The following is an 18,544-nucleotide window of genomic DNA, read 5'->3' on the forward strand; positions in this document are numbered from 1 at the left end:
AGATTGCTGGAATATAGTAATATAGTAAGTCAGTTTTCTGTAAAGATAAAATTACTGAATGGAAAACCGATAAAGGGCTCTCGAATGTGATTTTCCACTCACCACTTTTAATTGTTAAGTGAATTAATAGATGGAAAGCCGCTTGGAAGAATTATACCGTTTTTCTCCTATCTTAAATAATCTGTTTTGACACAGTGTAATTAAAACCCTTGAATCCCTAGCACAGTTGGGACCTGATCCTGATTTGGAGCCTCTGGGTGCTATTGCGATAAATAATTGAAACTACAGCTGCTAAATTGCACTTGGCAACCAAATTTCAGACAAGAACATACTGTGTCTAAAATAATTTAGTCAACAACAGCTTTTGTATCCTGTTTTTTAACTGTAAATTAAGAACAAAAGCATATATGGAAGGTTTTTTTTAAAAAAAAAGTCTCCACTGATTTTCCTCATTATATGTACTTAGAATCTTTAAGTGGTAGAATGTCTCAATGGGAGATAATTTCTTAATATAGCAAATGCACATACAATATGAGTATAGCTATGCATCTCCCATATGATCAGCAACTGATTTGTACAATGTATAATATGTGTTCATTATTTTCCCACCTTATAAACTTTATATTATGAAGATTGATGGTTCTGTTGGTTTAAGTGATCTGCTCTGTTGTTTTGATTCTGAGTAGCTCTTTGTATTTACTGTGCAGTAGCTTTTAAAATGGAATGTGTGTGTGTGTGAGAGAGAGGGAGAGAGAGAGAGAGCATGAGCATGAGCCTGGGCTAGAGATGACTGTAGGCAGACAGCATCTCTATATAACTAAGATGTTTTCCATCTAGCATTGTGGAACTCTAGTAACAAAAGCATCTGAATAATACACCTACGCCAGCATTTTAACAGTGTCTGTGTAACACAATCCTCGTTTTATAACATAGAATCCATGTAAATCACATGACTGGGCACCAGCTGTAATAACTTCTTTGTTTTAAAGTAGTACACTGTTTTCACATGCTGTTGCAGCTCAATTATTTGACCATTGCACCACATTGTAGGAAAAGGTTTAGGAAAGTGGTCTCTTTCATGGTCTTTCCCTCAGCTCTTTGTCTGAAGCCAAGGCCATTTAAACTATGTAGAGGGCATATATGTCTTTTATAGACTGTTTAATTTTCATGCCATTTATGGTCTCTGAATGATAATGAATGGTTATTATGCAGAAACTATAAAAAAAAAATTAAAAAATGTCACTACTATAGTGAAAGGCCTAAGTGGTAAGGGAACTTGTCTCATTCATCGTAATCTCAATTAAACCTATGTTCTGTGGAGTTGCTCTAAAGAAATTTGATTTAATACTTTTTCCAAAACTAGCAATTTGTAAATAATAATTTGTTTAATCTGGCTAATCTGTACTTAGTTTTAGAACATTAACCAAGTAGCCCATGGAGAAAATATTTGCTTGCTGGCATGTTTAATCATTTTTTTTTTTTTTGCTACTTATATAAAATTACACTACTTATGAGCCTGATCCTGCATCATCCACACCAAATGGGGATCTTTGCCATTGGATTCATAGCTGCAGGATCAAACCCTAAATCTTTAAATGGCTTAAACCTCTGATGACCTGAGTTTTCTGCCAAAAAGTAATTTCATGAGATTAATGTATGGGGCTGAAATATTCTGTAGGTTGCAGTCTACATTCTGTGACAGAAAAATTATAGCCAGTTATTTGAGACTCCCTTGATTATTTTGTGAGTAATAAGTGATTTGCTGTTTAAAATAATTTTGTGTATATTTTGTGCTTATTACAGATACTGTGTATATTGTCATGAATGCTGAATTATTTGTGAATCTAATCTCTCGTATTGAATCTTACATGAAAAGTAATGAAGTATTATAATAACAGATTATACATTTTCCCCCCATAATCTTTAAAGTGAAATTACAGGGCTTGGATGGCTGACTAGTCAGTCAGTTTGCGTGTTTTTCCTTTGTCCGTTTTATTATGTATTGTGCATTTTTAGCCCAGAATGGAAACAATTATTTTATGTTGTTTGCATGAAGATGTTTATAATCCACGAAGAAACTTTCAACCACTTTATGGGTTTGGCTTCATTTTTTATTTGGGCTATAATGAATTGTTATACTTAGTTAAGTTGCTTAGTACCATCTCTGGAAAAACTAGAAAGTGTCTGAATTCTAGTATTCAGTGCTCTGTTTTATGTTTATGGGAACAGCGAGCAATTGAGCACTTCTAGATATACTTACAACTACTCATTCAAGTAGCACTACTGCTATGAATTGCAAACATTCAAACTCCCACTCCCACACACATTGGGTACAATTCCAAGAATTGTCAGAATTCCAAAACCAGTTCTGAACTTCTAGGACTGAAACATATTTGAAATGAAATTAGTAGGGTTGCCACTTTCTAATAGCTGGTAACCGAACCTCAAGGCCCTACCATCTGCTCCTCCCATCCCCCTCAATGCCCCACTCCTGCTCTGCCTTCCCCCCAAAGCCCTGCCCCCACTTTGCCTTTTCCCTCAAGGCCCGACCGACCCCCCAGTCTGCCTCTTCCCCCCAAGGCCCCGCCCCCGTCACTTGCTTCTCTTCCCTCCTCCCCCTGTTACTTGGATCGTCTCAAGGAGCCTGCCTGCAGGTAGGAGGCAGCCCCAGCTGAGCAGGGGCTGGCATGAATTAATGATCCAGCGCCTTCCCACAGTAACTGGAATTCTGGTTTGGATGCCATTTAGGGTTGCAAGGTCCTCTTTTTGACCGGACTTTGCAGTAAAAAACCAACTGTCCAGGTAAAACTTTCACGGGTGGCAACTCTAGATACTACTGACGTGCAAAGCAAAGATAATGCAATGTGTGCATATTTATTTTAGGATATTAGTTTCCTATATAAAATTACCATTGAAATGACTTTCCAAAATTCAGCAAGCAATAGATAATGGTAGTGTGTGTGTTTCATAGCTGTCTGTATACATAATGCAGAGTCTTATTTTTTTCAGAACTGGCCTCCCTCTTCTTTGTTCGCAGTCTGATGTGAGCAAATACTTGGCTACGCTTTTAACATCCCCGTAGAGGTTACTGTATGTTTTAAACAGGCCTAGCCCTTGATATTCAAGGGGTGTTACTTGTACCTACGGAGTCCTGACATAAAAAGGTTGTCTTTTAAAAATTGGACCTAGAGAGAGTGAGTGTGTTGGGGTGTGTGTGTGCCCTCAGCACAACTCAGCCTGCATCAAAAGAAAAGCATACATGTAATAGTTTATTCTCTAATTGACACAATTCTACCACCTACCAGTGAGAGGGTCATGGTCCTAGATTTTTATTTAAATTCTGAGAACATTTTGCATGTATCTGCCCCTCAATTTGTTATTACATTGTCTACAAAAAACTACATATTACAAAACTTGAGGCAGTGTTAGATCAAGGTTACAGCTTTTTGTTGTTGGTTGCTTTTTGACATTTAAGAGGTGTTAAATATAGTATCGGCATTTCAGGCCTGACCCAGCTCCAGTTAAAGTAAATGGACACTGTAGGGATTTGTTCTCTCTTCTGAATTATCTGGTATAAGCCACCACTGAAGAGGGGATACCAAACTAGCTGGTCTGTTTGTCTGTTCCGGTATGGCAGTTCATGTGTTCCGAATACACTAAATAAAGCGGAGATTCAGCTATCCACTCTTACTATGCTGCCATGCTATGAGCTATCCCATAGAACAGGGCCCGCCAAACTGTGGCTCTTTTACCATTAAAGTGCAATTCACAGAGCCCCCCCCCCCCCCCCAAGGCCTCCCCCATTTTCCAGCTACCGGACCGGGGGAGGGAGGGAACTCAGGACCTCTGCCTTGCAACAGGCTGGTGCAGTAGGGGCTTCAGCCCAGTGGGGAGTGGGGTTCTCAGAGCTTCAGCAGGAGTAGGGTTGAAGCCTGGAGCCCCATCAGGCGCCTCCCGTGGGGCTGAAGCCCTGAGTTCTGGCCCCCGGCAGCTGTGCCCCAGCTCTCAAACTTCTGAAGATTGTCGTATGCGGCTCGGAGGGCCAGTAAGTTTGGCCACCCCTGCCACAGAATGTTTCGGACTTTCATTATGTGGGCCCTTAGCAACATGTATTGTGGTTTATATCAGCCTGCAGTGTGATGGGGAGGAAAGAAGAGACTACTATGCCAGTAAATCTGAGATATAAGAAACTCTTAAACAGTCATCTATCACAGTCATGATCTCAGATGTTGACTGTGAGACAACCAGATCTCTTACAGCCAATTAACCAATTAAACTGCTTTATGCAAACTACGTAAGGATTCGCAAAAAGACAAGGAGTCCTTGTGGCACTTTAGAGACTAACCAATTTATTTGAGCATAATATTTGAACAATTTATTTGAGCATTGGATGCATTCGATGAAGTGAGCTGTAGCTCACGAAAGCTTATGCTCAAATAAATTGGTTAGTCTCTAAGGTGCCACAAGGACTCCTTGTCTTTTTGCGAATACAGACTAACACGGCTGCTACTCTGAAACCTGTCATAAGTAAGGATTGAGTGATTTGTGCCTGATGTCAAAATCTCCTAATGATGGGCATTGTGTACTTGAATTGAAACTGAAAGTTTTGGGGCTATAAAAGTCAACAATAAATTCAGATTTATTTCCTGTTTCTTTAAGAAACAGAATCTTATAAAAATAAACATGCAGAATAGCTCTCATTTAATCTCAGGTTTCAGAGTAACAGCCGTGTTAGTCTGTATTCGCAAAAAGAAAAGGAGTACTTGTGGCACCTTAGAGACTAACCAATTTATTTGAGCATGAGCTTTCGTGAGCTGCATCCGATGAAGTGAGCTGTAGCTCACGAAAGCTCATGCTCAAATAAATTGGTTAGTCTCTAAGGTGCCACAAGTACTCCTTTTCTCATTTAATCTGTCTGCTATTTCTAAGTTGCCTGTCACTGAGGTATCAGAATGCTCGGGTAAGGGTATCAAATGGCTAGTGCAGGGATATTTGGTATGTGATTTTATTAAGAGCATTTTCCTTTTAAAATATTGTAATAGTCTTTACATATATAAAACATAACCCAGAAAAACTGTGTGGAAGGATATAATGCATGCTTTTGGCCACACTATAGGCAACTCACGCTTCACTTTTGTGATAGCCATGATATCATCAGGTCATAGGAGTTTAGGGGGTGAAGGAGGTTTAGCACGTGCGTGCGTGTGTGTGTGTGTCATTTAGTTCTATCTATGCACAATCATCTCTATAAGTATATGTATACACACACTTTTTCCAGGCTGAAGGGCTTTTAATGAAGATACTTATTATTATATGCCTAATTAATTTACATAGTCATTTAAATGTGATTGAGAAGGTAAGCCATGTGATTGATTGATTTAATTAATTAGTTTATATCTGAATATTTAAAACTTATTGGTGCTGAAATAAGGATATAATTTTCTTTATTGAAATACAAAATGAGACATTAAAAGCCTTTTTAACAAAAACAAAAAACAATTAAGCTTTAAAGGCTGTGAACTTTTCTTCTTGAAGTCAGACATTTTTGGTGATGTAACATATAATACAAACCAAGCCTTCAGTCATCAAGGTTAAAGTTGACAGAGCTTGTATGAACTTGTCAGTCATATAGAAGCAGGCAAAAACAAGCCAGCTGTTGTGAGGCATGGCTTTGAAAATCCTCTGTATTACAGTAAATTAGATACAGAGGTTGAGACAGAATCAGTTCTGTATGTCTTTGAAACAGGCTGGGGTATTTGCAAGGATGCAAAAGCTCATGAATGCAGTGAATAGAGGCAAACGTCTATAAATCCTGGTAAGGTTTCCCTGTATTTAGTTTTAAAGTGCTAGAATAATAAATGTGTGCATGAACTTCAGTTATCGTCTGTTGGTTCTTAACTGATCTTTGCAGTAGTCATTCATACAGTATTTCTTTTGTTCTCCAAGTCTTTAACCACAAGCTGTGTTTGCCCATCCCTGTCTGCAGTAGCTACAGCTACAAATTACAAGTGAGGCAGTGCATGATATAGAATTGTCTTTTTTTTTGTCTTTTTTTTTTTAAGTGTGTATGTTTGTTCTAGTCCCTGAGGTTTAGGGGAAAAAAATTCCAGCTAGATGGTCTGTGTGGGGGGGTTGGGGGGGTGTGCGTGCTTGTGCACGGGCTGTTTTTAGCAGCTTTTGTTTTCACAATTGGCATAATGCACACTGGAATTAGAAGGCAGTGCCTTTCAAAAATGTTTGTTTTCTGGGCTGAAGTCTGCAGTGCTGATATCCTCACTACGTGACTTCCAGCCTCAGTGTTCTTCACAGCTTTATTTTGTAAGATAGGTTTTATATTTCTGGTTTCTTGGCAAAATTGTTATTGTGAGCACAGGTTCAGATGAAGACCCTTTCCAAATCAGCAGGTATGAGCTTGGAACTTGGAACTGGATGTTGACTATTGGAAGAAAGCGGTGAGTGAACAGCCAGCTCTGAGTGAAAATATGATAATGCAGCGTGGGTGTGTATGCTAATTGATGAAAACAGGTATCTGTGAATCCTTTAGAGATGAACTCCAAGGGGTTCACTTCAGTCCTTGTTTGAGAAGCTCAGGTGAACTACTTATAATTAACTCTGTTGCCTTTTTCTGTCTAATCTATTCTGACACTGAGTGCTGCCTAGCTGCTGATATTTAAAAACTGAGCACATTTCAACTTACTATGCCTTGATTTTTAGTTCTAGAATTTTTTTTCCAGATAACTTTTATTAAAAAGGACAGATTCCAAGTGATTTTGTATCCAGCCTTTTTTCCGTGAATGAGATTTCCTTGCAGGCAGTGTTAAGTAATGTTTCTTTTGTTCCTGCAGTGGTTGCCATTTATATAACACAATGGGTGTTTTTACATTGTTAGGATTTTCTGCTGAAATTCAATTCAGTGATTCAGTACAGTACATATTAACTGGCTTACTCCTGTGGGAGGTAGTCATTTTGAATCGATGCATGTCGCTGACTGTATATGAAGAAAGATGTGAAATTGAAAAAGCAAGCAAAAGATTGGCCATAAACATTTATTTTATTATTGATTTAATGTGCATAATAGTAGGAAGGAGGGAGGGATTTTTTTTTTCCTAATAAAGGAAAGGAGCCTAGTGTCTCTCCCACTCCCTTGGTATTACTAGAAATGTAATTATAATCAAATTTGATTTTTCTTTAGAAATGTGCTTTGTTCTGTTTACAGTTGACCATGATTGACTGGCCTATATTCTTATCTGCCAACATATGTTCAATTGCTTCTTGCAGAATGAGATTGGATCTGTTGGAAAGAAATCTATGCTCTTATTTCTGTGTGCAGAGAGGTGACATTTGTTAAAATAAAAATATATGGGGTCAGAAACAATTTTCATTCACTTTGGTATGTAAGTGGGGCACAGATGAGAGATTCTAATGAAGCAGGCTGACTAGAAATAATCATTCCCATATATCATACTGATAAACAGTAATGATTATGTAAGGATTGTGAAGCGTGGAGTGACATTTTTCTGTCGCATGAAATACAGAATTGCTGTGGGATCCATTTTGATTGCCTGCACAGATAACATTATCTGCCTCTTAGCTCTTTAGTAATACACTAGCTAATGGACGTTTGGCTTGGCTGTGGAAAACACAAGATACCTTAGATGGGATATGGGTTATAGTGTAACAACAATACGCTGCTCTTGTATTTCTGGTAGTATCCTGGTTGTTTTGTGTGTCCCCCTATTCTGTGGCTGTGGCTTATTGAGAACAGGGTTTTTCTCTTCAAAATAATAGTTCTTCTTGTGCTCTTCCTTTTTAACATTTGGTTTGTCAGTAGCTTAAGTGAGTCTTTAAGACCACTTGTTTCAGTAGCCTGTGTTGGACGTTGCCGTCCATGACTTCAGGCCCGCATTATTAAGGCAATGAACAGCTCTGTTGCTTCTACAGCAATTAAATGTGCTTTGTATCAAAACCTGCCTCCTCAAATAATCATCATGAGGCAATCATCATCGTGGTGGTTAAATAATGACATCAAAAGAATGTTAAGGTTGCAAACTCAAGCACCCAGAAGTTGGGAAATGCCAGAATTAAGGTTCTCCCATTCTCCCCCACACACAGTGTATGTCTGCAGTATGAGTAGGCTTGGAAGGATTTTATTTTTATTGTCAAATGTCAATAAATGTTAACTTCACCATGTACACACAAACCAACAAAAATATATTTCTATTGATGAAAATACAAATTCACAGATAAGCGAAGTAAGAAAAATGCTTGAGAACTATAGTTTGATTTAAGAATATTTACGTAATCTATTTTGCCATGGGATGATGGCAATTTATGTTTTAAGGGTTGCAAAGTTTTAACTTTTTGAATCTCAGCATCTACTGTTATTAAATAAAAACAACAAGGACTCCGGTGGCATCTTAAAGACTAACAGATTCATTTGGGCATGAGCTTTTGGATACATCCGATGAAGTGGGTTCTAGCCCACGAAAGCTCATGCCCAAATAAATCTGTTAGTCTTTAAGGTGCCACCGGAGTCTTTGTTGTTTTTGTGGATACAGACTGATACGGCTACCCCCTGATCCTTGTTATTAAATAATTATCTATCTCCCCCGTAACTTCCTGCAACCATGAAAATTTAAATTGATAAAAACTGAAAAAAAAGTTTAAAAATAATCATTGATATTGTCTGTCAAAAGTACATAAAAATTTAATTCTGACAAACCTAATTATGATAATGGTCTTGAATTACCTAGCGGAGTACTATTTTTTCCCCTCGTGATCCCTGTCTTGTTTTATGCACAGGAGGGATATGTTCTGGGGATGAATCAGGGTTGTGTAGTAAAGGAGACTATTGTCTGTAGGACCCTACCTCATTTGTTTCAGACATTAAAAGGAGTGTGCAGGGATTGTAGGAGGATTGAGATTTTGGCAGTTGAGTGCCACCCTGGAGAATTGGATTCAATCCCTGTCTCTGCCACAGCGTTCCTATGTGATGCTGGGCAGGTCACTTAAACCCATCTTTTCAAAGGTGGCTGTGTCTTCCTCATTTTCTGGGTACTCAATTTGACACCCCTGGAGTCTAATTTGCAGAAGTGCTGAGCACTCACTGAAGTCTGTGGGAGCTGTTCTGAACAAATAGGGATATAAGATGCTACGTTTTCAGAAAAATCAGGCCATAAGCATCTTAGATTGGGCACCTAAAATTAGTGTACTCTTGGGATGTTGATGTTTCTGTGCCTTAGTTTGCCATCTGTAAAATTGGGAATAGTAATTCTACCTTAGCTCACGAGGATGTTGTGAAGATAAATAAAATAGTTAATGTCTCTGAAGCACACAGATGCTGGCTGGGTCCTGTGGAAAAAGTAGTAAGTCCTGCTCTGCCCTTGATTCCCTGAGATAGAGCATGCTCAGTGCAGACAGAATCTTTAGAGAATTTAGCTGCCAAATACTAACAAGTCTCTGCTGAACGTGTGTGAACGGAGATATTCAGAGGCTAATAAATCTGCCAAACCTGGATGAATTTTCATAGGGTCAGTAAAAAGCACAGCCCTGACACCAGAGCAACATCCCTGCCAAATTTCATGTTCCTCTAAAGTGTGGAGGCCCTAGAGGTTATCAGACACACAGCTGTAAGACATTTTTAACATAGGCACAAGAACATACATTTCTCTAATTTCATTCTTGGAAACAGCTGAATTGTTTTTGCTGAAACATTAATTTAAAAAAAAGCCATCTTGAGGCAGGCACCCAACACAGAATAGTCTGACCTTAAAATCTATGGGTCCTCCTCCCTTATCTCCCGGTTTCCCCTACTCTTGGTTCTCAGTCCCAGTGTCTCCCCCATTGCAACTCGTGGTCTCAGTTTCACTTCCTCCCAACAAGTGTCCAGTCTGCCGTCATGTGTTTTCCCTCACTCTCCCTAAGCCACGCGTGCACACAGTTCTAAATTCTGTTCCCTCTGTATTTGAATTGTGTGGCTTACTCCTCCCCACTTTCTGGGCACTTGCAGGGAATCTCATTAAGAGCACAGGAGAGACAGCCTCCCTGCTCTCAGTTTCAGTGCCTGGTCTGGCATGGCCCACAGCACTCCAGAGTTACAATTGGTGGTTTAGCATGCTCAGTGCAGACAGAATCTTAGAAGAATTCATGTGCCAAACTCCAGCAAGCTCAGTAGGTATGAATTGCAGTTTTTTTCAAAGGCTTATAATTTGGGTGGATTTTCGCAGGGACAGCAAAAGGCACATTCCTGACACACAGCATCTGTCCTGCCCAGACGAATTTTAAGTCCCTGCCCCAAAGCATGGGGGATATTAGATCTTCTCAAATTAAGAGTTGCCACTATTTTTATAACATGAGCAAAACAACGTATTTTTCATTGGCCTTCTTGTGAGAAATGGCAGAACTATTTTGGCAGAAATATTCCCCAAAATTGTCAACGTGAGGCAGACACCCAACATGGAAAATTTCAACCCAAATGGTTAAAGTTTGCCAAAGTACAAAAAATTGAAAACATAGTGTTATAATGGGAAGTGTCAGGCAATTCTACCAGCTCTGTCTGTAATATCTGTGTGTGTATACACATATCAGTATTAAAACATACCTGACAGGAACAATATCTAATATCTTTTCTGATTTCCAAGACACACATGTGCATTCACTGACTTATAATCCACCTTTTCTTTCTCACTGATTCTCTTTTCAGATGAGTCACAACTGAGGCCTGGTCTACACTACAGAGTTAGTGTAGTGTAGCTTAGTTTATGTCATCCTCACTCTGTAAGTGTCTACACTACAGCATTACTCCTGCTGATGTAAATCCCCCATTACACCAACCTAATAACTCCATATCCACGAGAGGTGTAGCACAGGGGTCTCAAACACAGCTGAGACCTGGGGGGAGGGGGAGGGGCAGCACAGGGGTCTGTGTGTTGCCCTGGCTGGGCCTCAAGGTACCTCCCCCAAAGCTCCCATTGGCCGCAGTTCCCCGTTCCCAGCCAATGGGAGCTGCGGGGGGCGGTGCCTGGAGGCGCGGCCAGGGCAACACACAGAGATCCCTGTGCCTCCTCCCCCCAGGTTCTGGCCACTTCCTGGAGCGGCGCAGGGGCAGGGCAGGCAGGCAGGCAGGGAGCCTGCCCTGCCCCTGGTGCACGCCGGGCCGGAGCCCGCCCCGAGCCCCTCCTGCAGCCAAACCCCCTGCTGCACCCTGCACCCCTCCAGACCCCCTGCCCTGAGCCCCCTCCTGCACCCCGACCCCCTGCTGCACCAAACCCCTCCTGCACCCCAACCTCTTGCCCTGAGTCCCCTGCCACACCCTTCACCCTCCTGGGGGCAGGGAGGGGGCGGAGTTGGGGTGGGGATTTCAGGGAAGGGGTTGGAATGGGGGCAGGGAAGGGGTGGGAAGAGGTGGGGCAGGGGCAGGGCCTCACGGAAGGCGTGGAGTGGGGCCGGGGCAGCAGGGTGGGGTCAGTGATGCGGCCCTCGGGCCAATGTACTAGTCCTCATGTGGCCCTTGTGGTCATTTGAGTTTGAGACCCCTGGTGTAGCACTTAGGATGATCTAGTGAGGGCAGCGCAGACACTGCATTACTTACATGGCCTGTCCGCACCGCACTGCCCAGCACTAGGGTTGCCAACTTCCATTTTGTGCTGTTAGAAACACCCCTGCCCCGGCCACTGTCCTGCCCCTTCCCTGAGGCCCCACCCCACCCCTTCTCCAAGGTCCCGCTCCCCACTCGCTCCATCCCACCTCCCTCAGTCGCTCGCTCTCCTTCACCATCTCTCATTTTCTGGGGCAGGAGGCTGGGGTACGGGAGGGGGGTGTGGGCTCCAGCTGGGGGTGTGGGCTCTGGCGTGGGGCTGGGGATGAGTGGTTTGGGGTGAAGGAGGGGGCTCTGGACTTGGGCAGGGGGTTGGGGTGAGGGAGGGGATTGAGGGCTCCAGCTGGGGGTGTGGGCTGCAGGTGGAGCCAGAAATGAGGGGTTCAAGGTGCGGGAGAGGGCACCAGGCTGGGGCAGAGGGTTGGTGGGGGCGGGTGAGAGGTGCGGGCTCTGGGACGGAATTTGGGTGCAGGAAGGGATTCTGGGCTGGTACAGGCGGTAGAGGTGTGGGGGGAAGTGAGAGCTCCAGCTGGGGATGCAGGCTCGGGGGGAGAGCCGATGATGAGGGGTTTGGAGTACAGGAGGGCGCTTGGCTGGGGCAGGGGGTTGGGATGTGGGGGGGTAAGGGGTGTGGGCTCCAGGAGGAAGTTTGGGTGCAGGAGGGGACTCTGGGCTGGTGCAGGGGGTTGGGGTGCAGGGTCCCGGCAGCACTAACCGTGGCTCCCAAGAAGCAACCACCAGGTCCTTGTGGCCCCTAGGTGCAGGGAGACTCCATCCACGGGCTGCCCTCGCACCCGCAGGCACCGCCCCCGCAGCTCCAATTGGTCACGGTTCCTGGCCAATGGGAGCTGCAGAGCCGGTACTCTGCGTGCTGCCCCCCACCTCCGAGTGGCAGCCGCTTCTGGGAGCCGTGCGGAGCCAAGGCATGTAGGGAATCTGTCTTAGCCCCCGCCTCCAGTTGTGCTGCTGACCAGACTTTTAACAGCCCGGTCAGCAGTGCCAACCGGCACCACCAGGGCTCCTTTTCGACCGGGTAAAAAACAGACACCTGCAACCCTACCCAGCGCTGAGAGCCCAGGCTGTCAGCTCCACACGGAGCTCCCAGCTGGGAGCACAACTGCCCAGCCCTGCGCTCTGAGCACTGGATAGTGGGGCTCCCAGCTCGAGCTGTCAGCCCCTACCTTCCTCCCCAGTGCCCCACTTAAGTCGGTGCAAGCACTCCTGTTGAGGACATGCACCACTGGCAGAATAGGGTAGTGTGGACATGAAAACCCGCACTAATTACTGCAGTGACTATACAGCGACCTTACATAGGTCGACTTAATTGTGTAGTGTAGACAAGGCCTGATTGTGTGAGATTTCACAATTCATTTGGGACCTGATTGAACGAGTTGATGGAAAGACTCTCATTGACTTCAAAAGGAGTTCAGTCATGTCTTTGGCCCTCTGTTAAATGGTGAAAGTTATGCAACCTTCCCATTACAATCCCCTCTTTTCAAAAATGACAGCTCTGCTATAAAATTTTGCCTCCTGGAGAAAACTGATCTCCTTCTCTTGGTGTTTATTTGTTGGCTTTTGGTGACACAATGATCAAACACATTTATTTGAGTATTTTAAATGGTTTGTCTTACCATAAAATAGTTCTGTCTTGCTCTTCTGTAGTGGGCGTATTTTGAAAGCAATATGCTCATGCAGGGACAGAGGGGATGCCCTTTGTTGCCTTGGGAACCCTTCTGGCTATGGTGTACAGTTATTGATAGTGAAGGATAGAAATTGCAGTGCAGAGTGGCTGGCACAGGGATGGAAAAGCAGGACACAAGAACTGCTACAGAGATGTGGAAGGCTTTCTGTTGGGGAAGGGGCTGGTATGTGAATACAGTTGGTCGTTTGCATTTGAGTAACTTAAAAACAGGCTTCAAAAGCAGTTCTAGTCTGAAAGCGGCTGCAAAGCCAGTATTATGGAATTCTGTATTGACTTTATCTCAGTGATTTCTTCAACACACGTTCAATTTATAAGTAATAACGTGGTCTTTTTAATTGCCAGTCCTGCAAACTTAGAACTCTGCTTTACTTTCAGTTCCCAGCTCTTCTGGCTCTGCTGCATCCACTTCTTTCAGTTACACATGGGCAACCTCATTGGACCATATTCTGATCTCAGTTAAGCAGATCACCCCCACTGATCCCAACAGCCATGGGAGTGTCACTGGTATAACAGAGAGACACATTTAATGCACAGTGTGGAATAGAGAGTAGGAGGATTTGACCCTTCGGATAGCCCTGCTCTTAGTACTTAATTTACAATTCTCCAAGTTAGGCTGCTGGTCCACTGCTTATTACATTAACTGTAATTGTAACTGTCTGACTGTTAGCTTGTCTTAATCTTATATTGCAAGCCTTTTGGATCAGAGGCTCTCTCTTTCATTGTGTGTACAATGCCTAGCACAGTGAGTCCCTGATCTTTGGTTGAGGTCTCTGGGCACTACTGCAATATATGCAGAAGTGACAGAATAGTTGACTCTCCCATAGCTGTTCTGACTCTGCAAAGAGCAAATATGACTCTGAATATGTACAGGATGCTGCAGCGGAGAGTTAAAAGCTGCTACTTTACATTCATTTGCCTGACACCTCTCAAACTGAAGGTGTGGTTAATATAGGTAATGATTAGCCCATATTATGATCCAGTTCAATTTTTTACAGCTGACATTTTGAGATTTTAAAAGGCAGCTACAGCACATCTAATGCTGTGTTGATTTGTCCTGATCTTGGAATCTGTCCTTTTTTTAAGGCATGAGTCAAATTGTGTGTTGTAAGGAGGTTTGTTGAGGGCAGGTGGTGGGGGAGAGGGGCGGGGAACTGATTATCAGCATAAATGTTCTTGTGCCTTGGAACACTTGAGGCAATCCAGTGTTTCCACCGCTGCCTGTCTAATGTTGTATTTCTTGCTCCATCATAGTCTGTTCCCATCACAGCAGCATCTTAGTAGTTTTATTGTCATCTGTTGTCCTCCTCTTTTCCATCTTCCACCAGGTGGCATCCAGTCAAGGTCTGAGGCATGGAGAGAGCAGTTATCTCCATAATGTTAGAGAAATCTGTAACAGCAAAACCTTTTAATATAAGATTTACTACAACACAAATATGGGGCCAAGTGAGCTTCTGGAGGATTAATGGATTTATCACTAAACATTTATTACTGAAGCAAGTCTTTTATAGGAGGGAGAAGGGTGATGAAATTCTGGCCCTAATGAGTGCAACGTCTGTCTTTCTAGCCTCCCAGTAATTTAATCTGCACCCATTTCATCTACCAAGTGCAAAAAGTCTCTTCCTCTGTCATCACTCACCATATCACTCTCCTCTGCACTTCCCTTCATGGCCTCCCTCTCACCTTCCACAGGTAACTGCATTTCTCATCTTCACCTTCAGCCCTCTTGCTTCCTTTTAACTCTCCAGAACCACCTTTGTAAGTGCTGCCTCTGTATCCTTCTCCAGCTACATGTATTCTTCCGTGCTCCCCTTATGCTTGGATTTCCTTCCCCCAACTTGAGCTCCAAAAGACTTCCCAATTCATTTGATCCCTTCTTTAAAATACGCCTCTTCTCCAAAGCCTATTGGTCGTGATCCACCAAAGAAAGCAGAGCATTTGGATGTCTGCTCTGCTGTCGGTTTGGGTCCTCCTCTGGTGAGCTGGTTTGAACTGTATTTTCTGCCTAGTTTCTTGGACAGAGCAAATAGATTGACAGCTCTTCCCTAAGCAACAATGCTTTGGAAGTTGTAAAACAATTGCTTGATCCTAATTTTTCAGTCTCTTATATGAGTATCTCAAGTTTTCCTTTATTTGCAAAATACCCTCCTGCATTTGAAAAGCGCCAAGTATCTGAGGCTGTTGTTGTTCAGGGGCAAAGCTCCTGTTGAAGTAACCATAGAATAAGGTCGTATCCTGTGCAGGTATTTTGTCATTTGGCTCTCTAGAATATACTTTAGAGTCAGCAATTGTAAAGCTAATCATAATCAGAACTTCACTGTTGGGAACAAGGGAAGGTGCTGTTTTTTTATTTTTTTTAGTTATTTGTATTGCAGTAGCAACTGTGGGTCCCATTATGAAAAGCACTGTGCAAGCATACAACAAAAAGATGGTTCCTGCCCTAAGAGCTTACAATCTTAAGAGTATGCCTACACTATGTTGTAGAGCTGTAGTGTAGACCAGCGGTTCTCAAACTTTAGAACCTGAAGACCCCCATTTTGATTTTAAAATTTTTGCGGACTCCTAAGCCAACTTCTAATTTTCCCCAAGGGTGCTCAACCCCTGCTTAGCTCCAGGCCTCCCCCCACTCCACCCCTTCCCCCAATGTCGTGCCCCACCCCTGCCCCTTCTCTTCCCTGCCTCTTTCTGCCCCCTCTCCCGAGTGCACCCCATCCCCACTCCTCCTCCTGTGTCCCAGCACCTCCTGCACGCTGCTGAACAGCTGTTCCGTGGCATGCAAGAGGCACTGGGAGGGATGGGGATGAGTTGAACAGCAGGGCCAGTGGCCCCAGACATGACTCGCCGACCCCCTGGAGTACCCTCATGGACCCCCAGGGATCCATGGACTCCAGTTTGAGAACCACTAGTGTAGATGCTTCCTAAATCAATGGAAAGAGTTTTTCCATTGATGTAGGTAATCCACCACTCCAAGAGCCAGTAGCTAGGTCGATGGAAGAATCCTTCCATTGACATAGACGTGCCTACAGTGGGGGTTAGATTCGCTTTACTGCATAACATTTTTCACAGTCCTGATCAATGTCAGCCTTAGGTCAGCCTAAGTTTATGTGTGGACCAAGCCTAAAACTGTCTAGATTAGGGCTTTGCCTACATGGGGAAGATTTTTTTTCAGTATAACCTAAAGTAGGAATTTAAATTGCTGTAATTATACCAGTATAACTCCACCTTGTGGATACTCTTATTTGGATATCGGAGTGCCTTTTTTCAGTTTATCTTATGTTGCTTAGGAAGGAGGTTTAAGCTAAACCAAGGAAAGCCACTCTGATACTGGAATGAGATTGTCTACATTGGGATGGGTTAAAACCTATATAATATGCTTGTATAACTGGTAAAATATCCCTATATAGACAAGCCTAGGATAAATGGTGTATTTTTAAAATGTTAGCTAACACATTGTAACTCAAGCCATATCTAGACTAGGGCTTACAGGTGCAGTGTTACATCAGGTTATCTAGTTTGATCTAATAAACACCCCTACAAATCAAGTCAAAACAAAGAAATTGTAGTTTCCAACATGTTAATTGGATTACTATCACTGACTCAGCTAGTTAACTCAACTGAACATCTCACTTGTCAGCCCTAGCCTAGATAAGGTCTAAATGTAAAACAAGAGAAAGTCGGTGGATACTGAGGGAAAGTAAAGGGGAATGGGTTTTGTCATATGCCTCAGAGATGCTACATGGGCCATCCCATGCACTGCAAAATGATCCATTCTGGTGATTGCTCATGAACTTCAGTAGGAGACTTCTAAAAAAATGATTTAGGCCCAACCATGCATTTTACACACCTGTGAACCTCTTAACAGTGATAAATTAGACCACTGCTATCTGCTCTGAGTGCACACAGGTCTCCTGTTTCTGTCTGTCACTCTGATCAGGAATATCTATTTTTACACCATTGGAATTAATCAACTTTTAAGTTGCAATAAAAATGTGCAAAATGTGCCCAGAGTTCAACTCATATCGTTCTCAAGACACATCTCCATCTCCAGTGTGGCAAATTTTACATAGTACCCAGGCACTGTATAACAAATGTTTAAAAGCACTCCGAAACCTGGCCTAAGGCATCCAACTAATCCTAAAGTAACCAGAGTAGAAGCAAATCAGTGTTGAACCAAAAGCCTAATTGAACCAAGGGTCATGGTGGAGTCTCTATCATTGATAAATTTTAAATCAAGCTTGGATGTTTTTCCAAAAGCTATGCTCTAGCTTTTCAGGGGAAAGTTCTATGGCCTGTGTTATACAGGAGGTCAGACTAGATGATCATAATGGTCCCTTCTAGCCTTGGAATTTATGAATCTATGAACAAAATGCTTGATCAGGCTTCAAGGGACAATCAAGAAAAGCAAGATCCAGAGGGTACTGTAAGAACATTCTGCCAGTGACCACTGAGTCCCTGAGTGCTGAGATGACTCCACAGATGTCATCTGTTAAGACGGGATATGAAAAAGGAGTTGTATTAAATAACAGAGTCCAATACCATGTAAAGATTTAGACATGGCCAGTTACACCTGGAGAGGATTTTTTCCAGAGGAGTCCACTTCCTTTCTAGGCCAGGAGGTTATTGCTGCAATATTTTATTTGATTTATTTTCTTTCAATTTAGAATAAGTAGAAAGCACCCATACCCAGTGTGACAGGTTGGATCACAGAAACCCCCTTGGGACTGCCACCTGTTGTGCCAAGACTACTTCTGCTCCTGCTTTCCTGCCCTGTCAGCTTAGGACTTCAGTGCCCTGCCTGGTTTGAGCCAGACCCACTAGCCTGCTGCAAACCCAGACCCCAAGTCTGAACCACGTTCTCTAAAAGCTGCCAGCTTGAGGCTCCAGCACCCTGTCTTGCTGAGCCAGACACACCAGTCAGCTCCAGCACAGACTCAGGGTCTGAACACAGGCCCCAAAGCTGCAGACTTAACTGAAAGCAATTTAAGAAGTATGCCTGTCTTTAACATTCAGATGCCCAACTCCCAATGGGGTCCAAACCCTAAATAAATCCATTTATTCATAAATTGTTCGCCCTCTATAACACTGATAGAGAGATATGCACAGCTGTTTATATCCCCTCCTCGTCCATCCCGTCCCCCAGTATCAACACATACTCTGGGTTAATTAATAAGTAAAAAGTGATTTTTATTAAATACAGAAAGTAGGATTTAAGTGGTTCCAAGTAGTGACAGACAGAACAAAGTGAATTA

The 18,544-nt window shown here is 43.0% G+C and overlaps 1 protein-coding gene across 10 annotated transcripts in view; it reads left to right on the forward strand.

Moving 5' to 3' along the window:
- SHROOM2 (shroom family member 2) overlaps positions 1-18,544 on the forward strand; it is a 190,470-nt gene that overhangs the window by 133,964 nt on the left and 37,962 nt on the right. The window contains exon 1 of one of the 10 annotated variants that reach the window (XM_073354656.2): positions 6,213-6,452. The exons of 8 other annotated variants lie outside the window; for them this stretch is intronic. In XM_073354656.2, the coding sequence (XP_073210757.1) occupies positions 6,430-6,452 (23 nt within the window). In that variant the 5' untranslated portion in view covers positions 6,213-6,429. Of the gene's footprint in view, positions 1-6,212; positions 6,453-18,544 lie in introns of those variants that run through there. One more of the 10 variants, XM_073354664.2, reaches the window with a different exon arrangement.

This window comes from Lepidochelys kempii, chromosome 1 (genome assembly GCF_965140285.1).
Source record: "Lepidochelys kempii isolate rLepKem1 chromosome 1, rLepKem1.hap1, whole genome shotgun sequence".
Taxonomy (NCBI): domain Eukaryota; kingdom Metazoa; phylum Chordata; order Testudines; family Cheloniidae; genus Lepidochelys; species Lepidochelys kempii.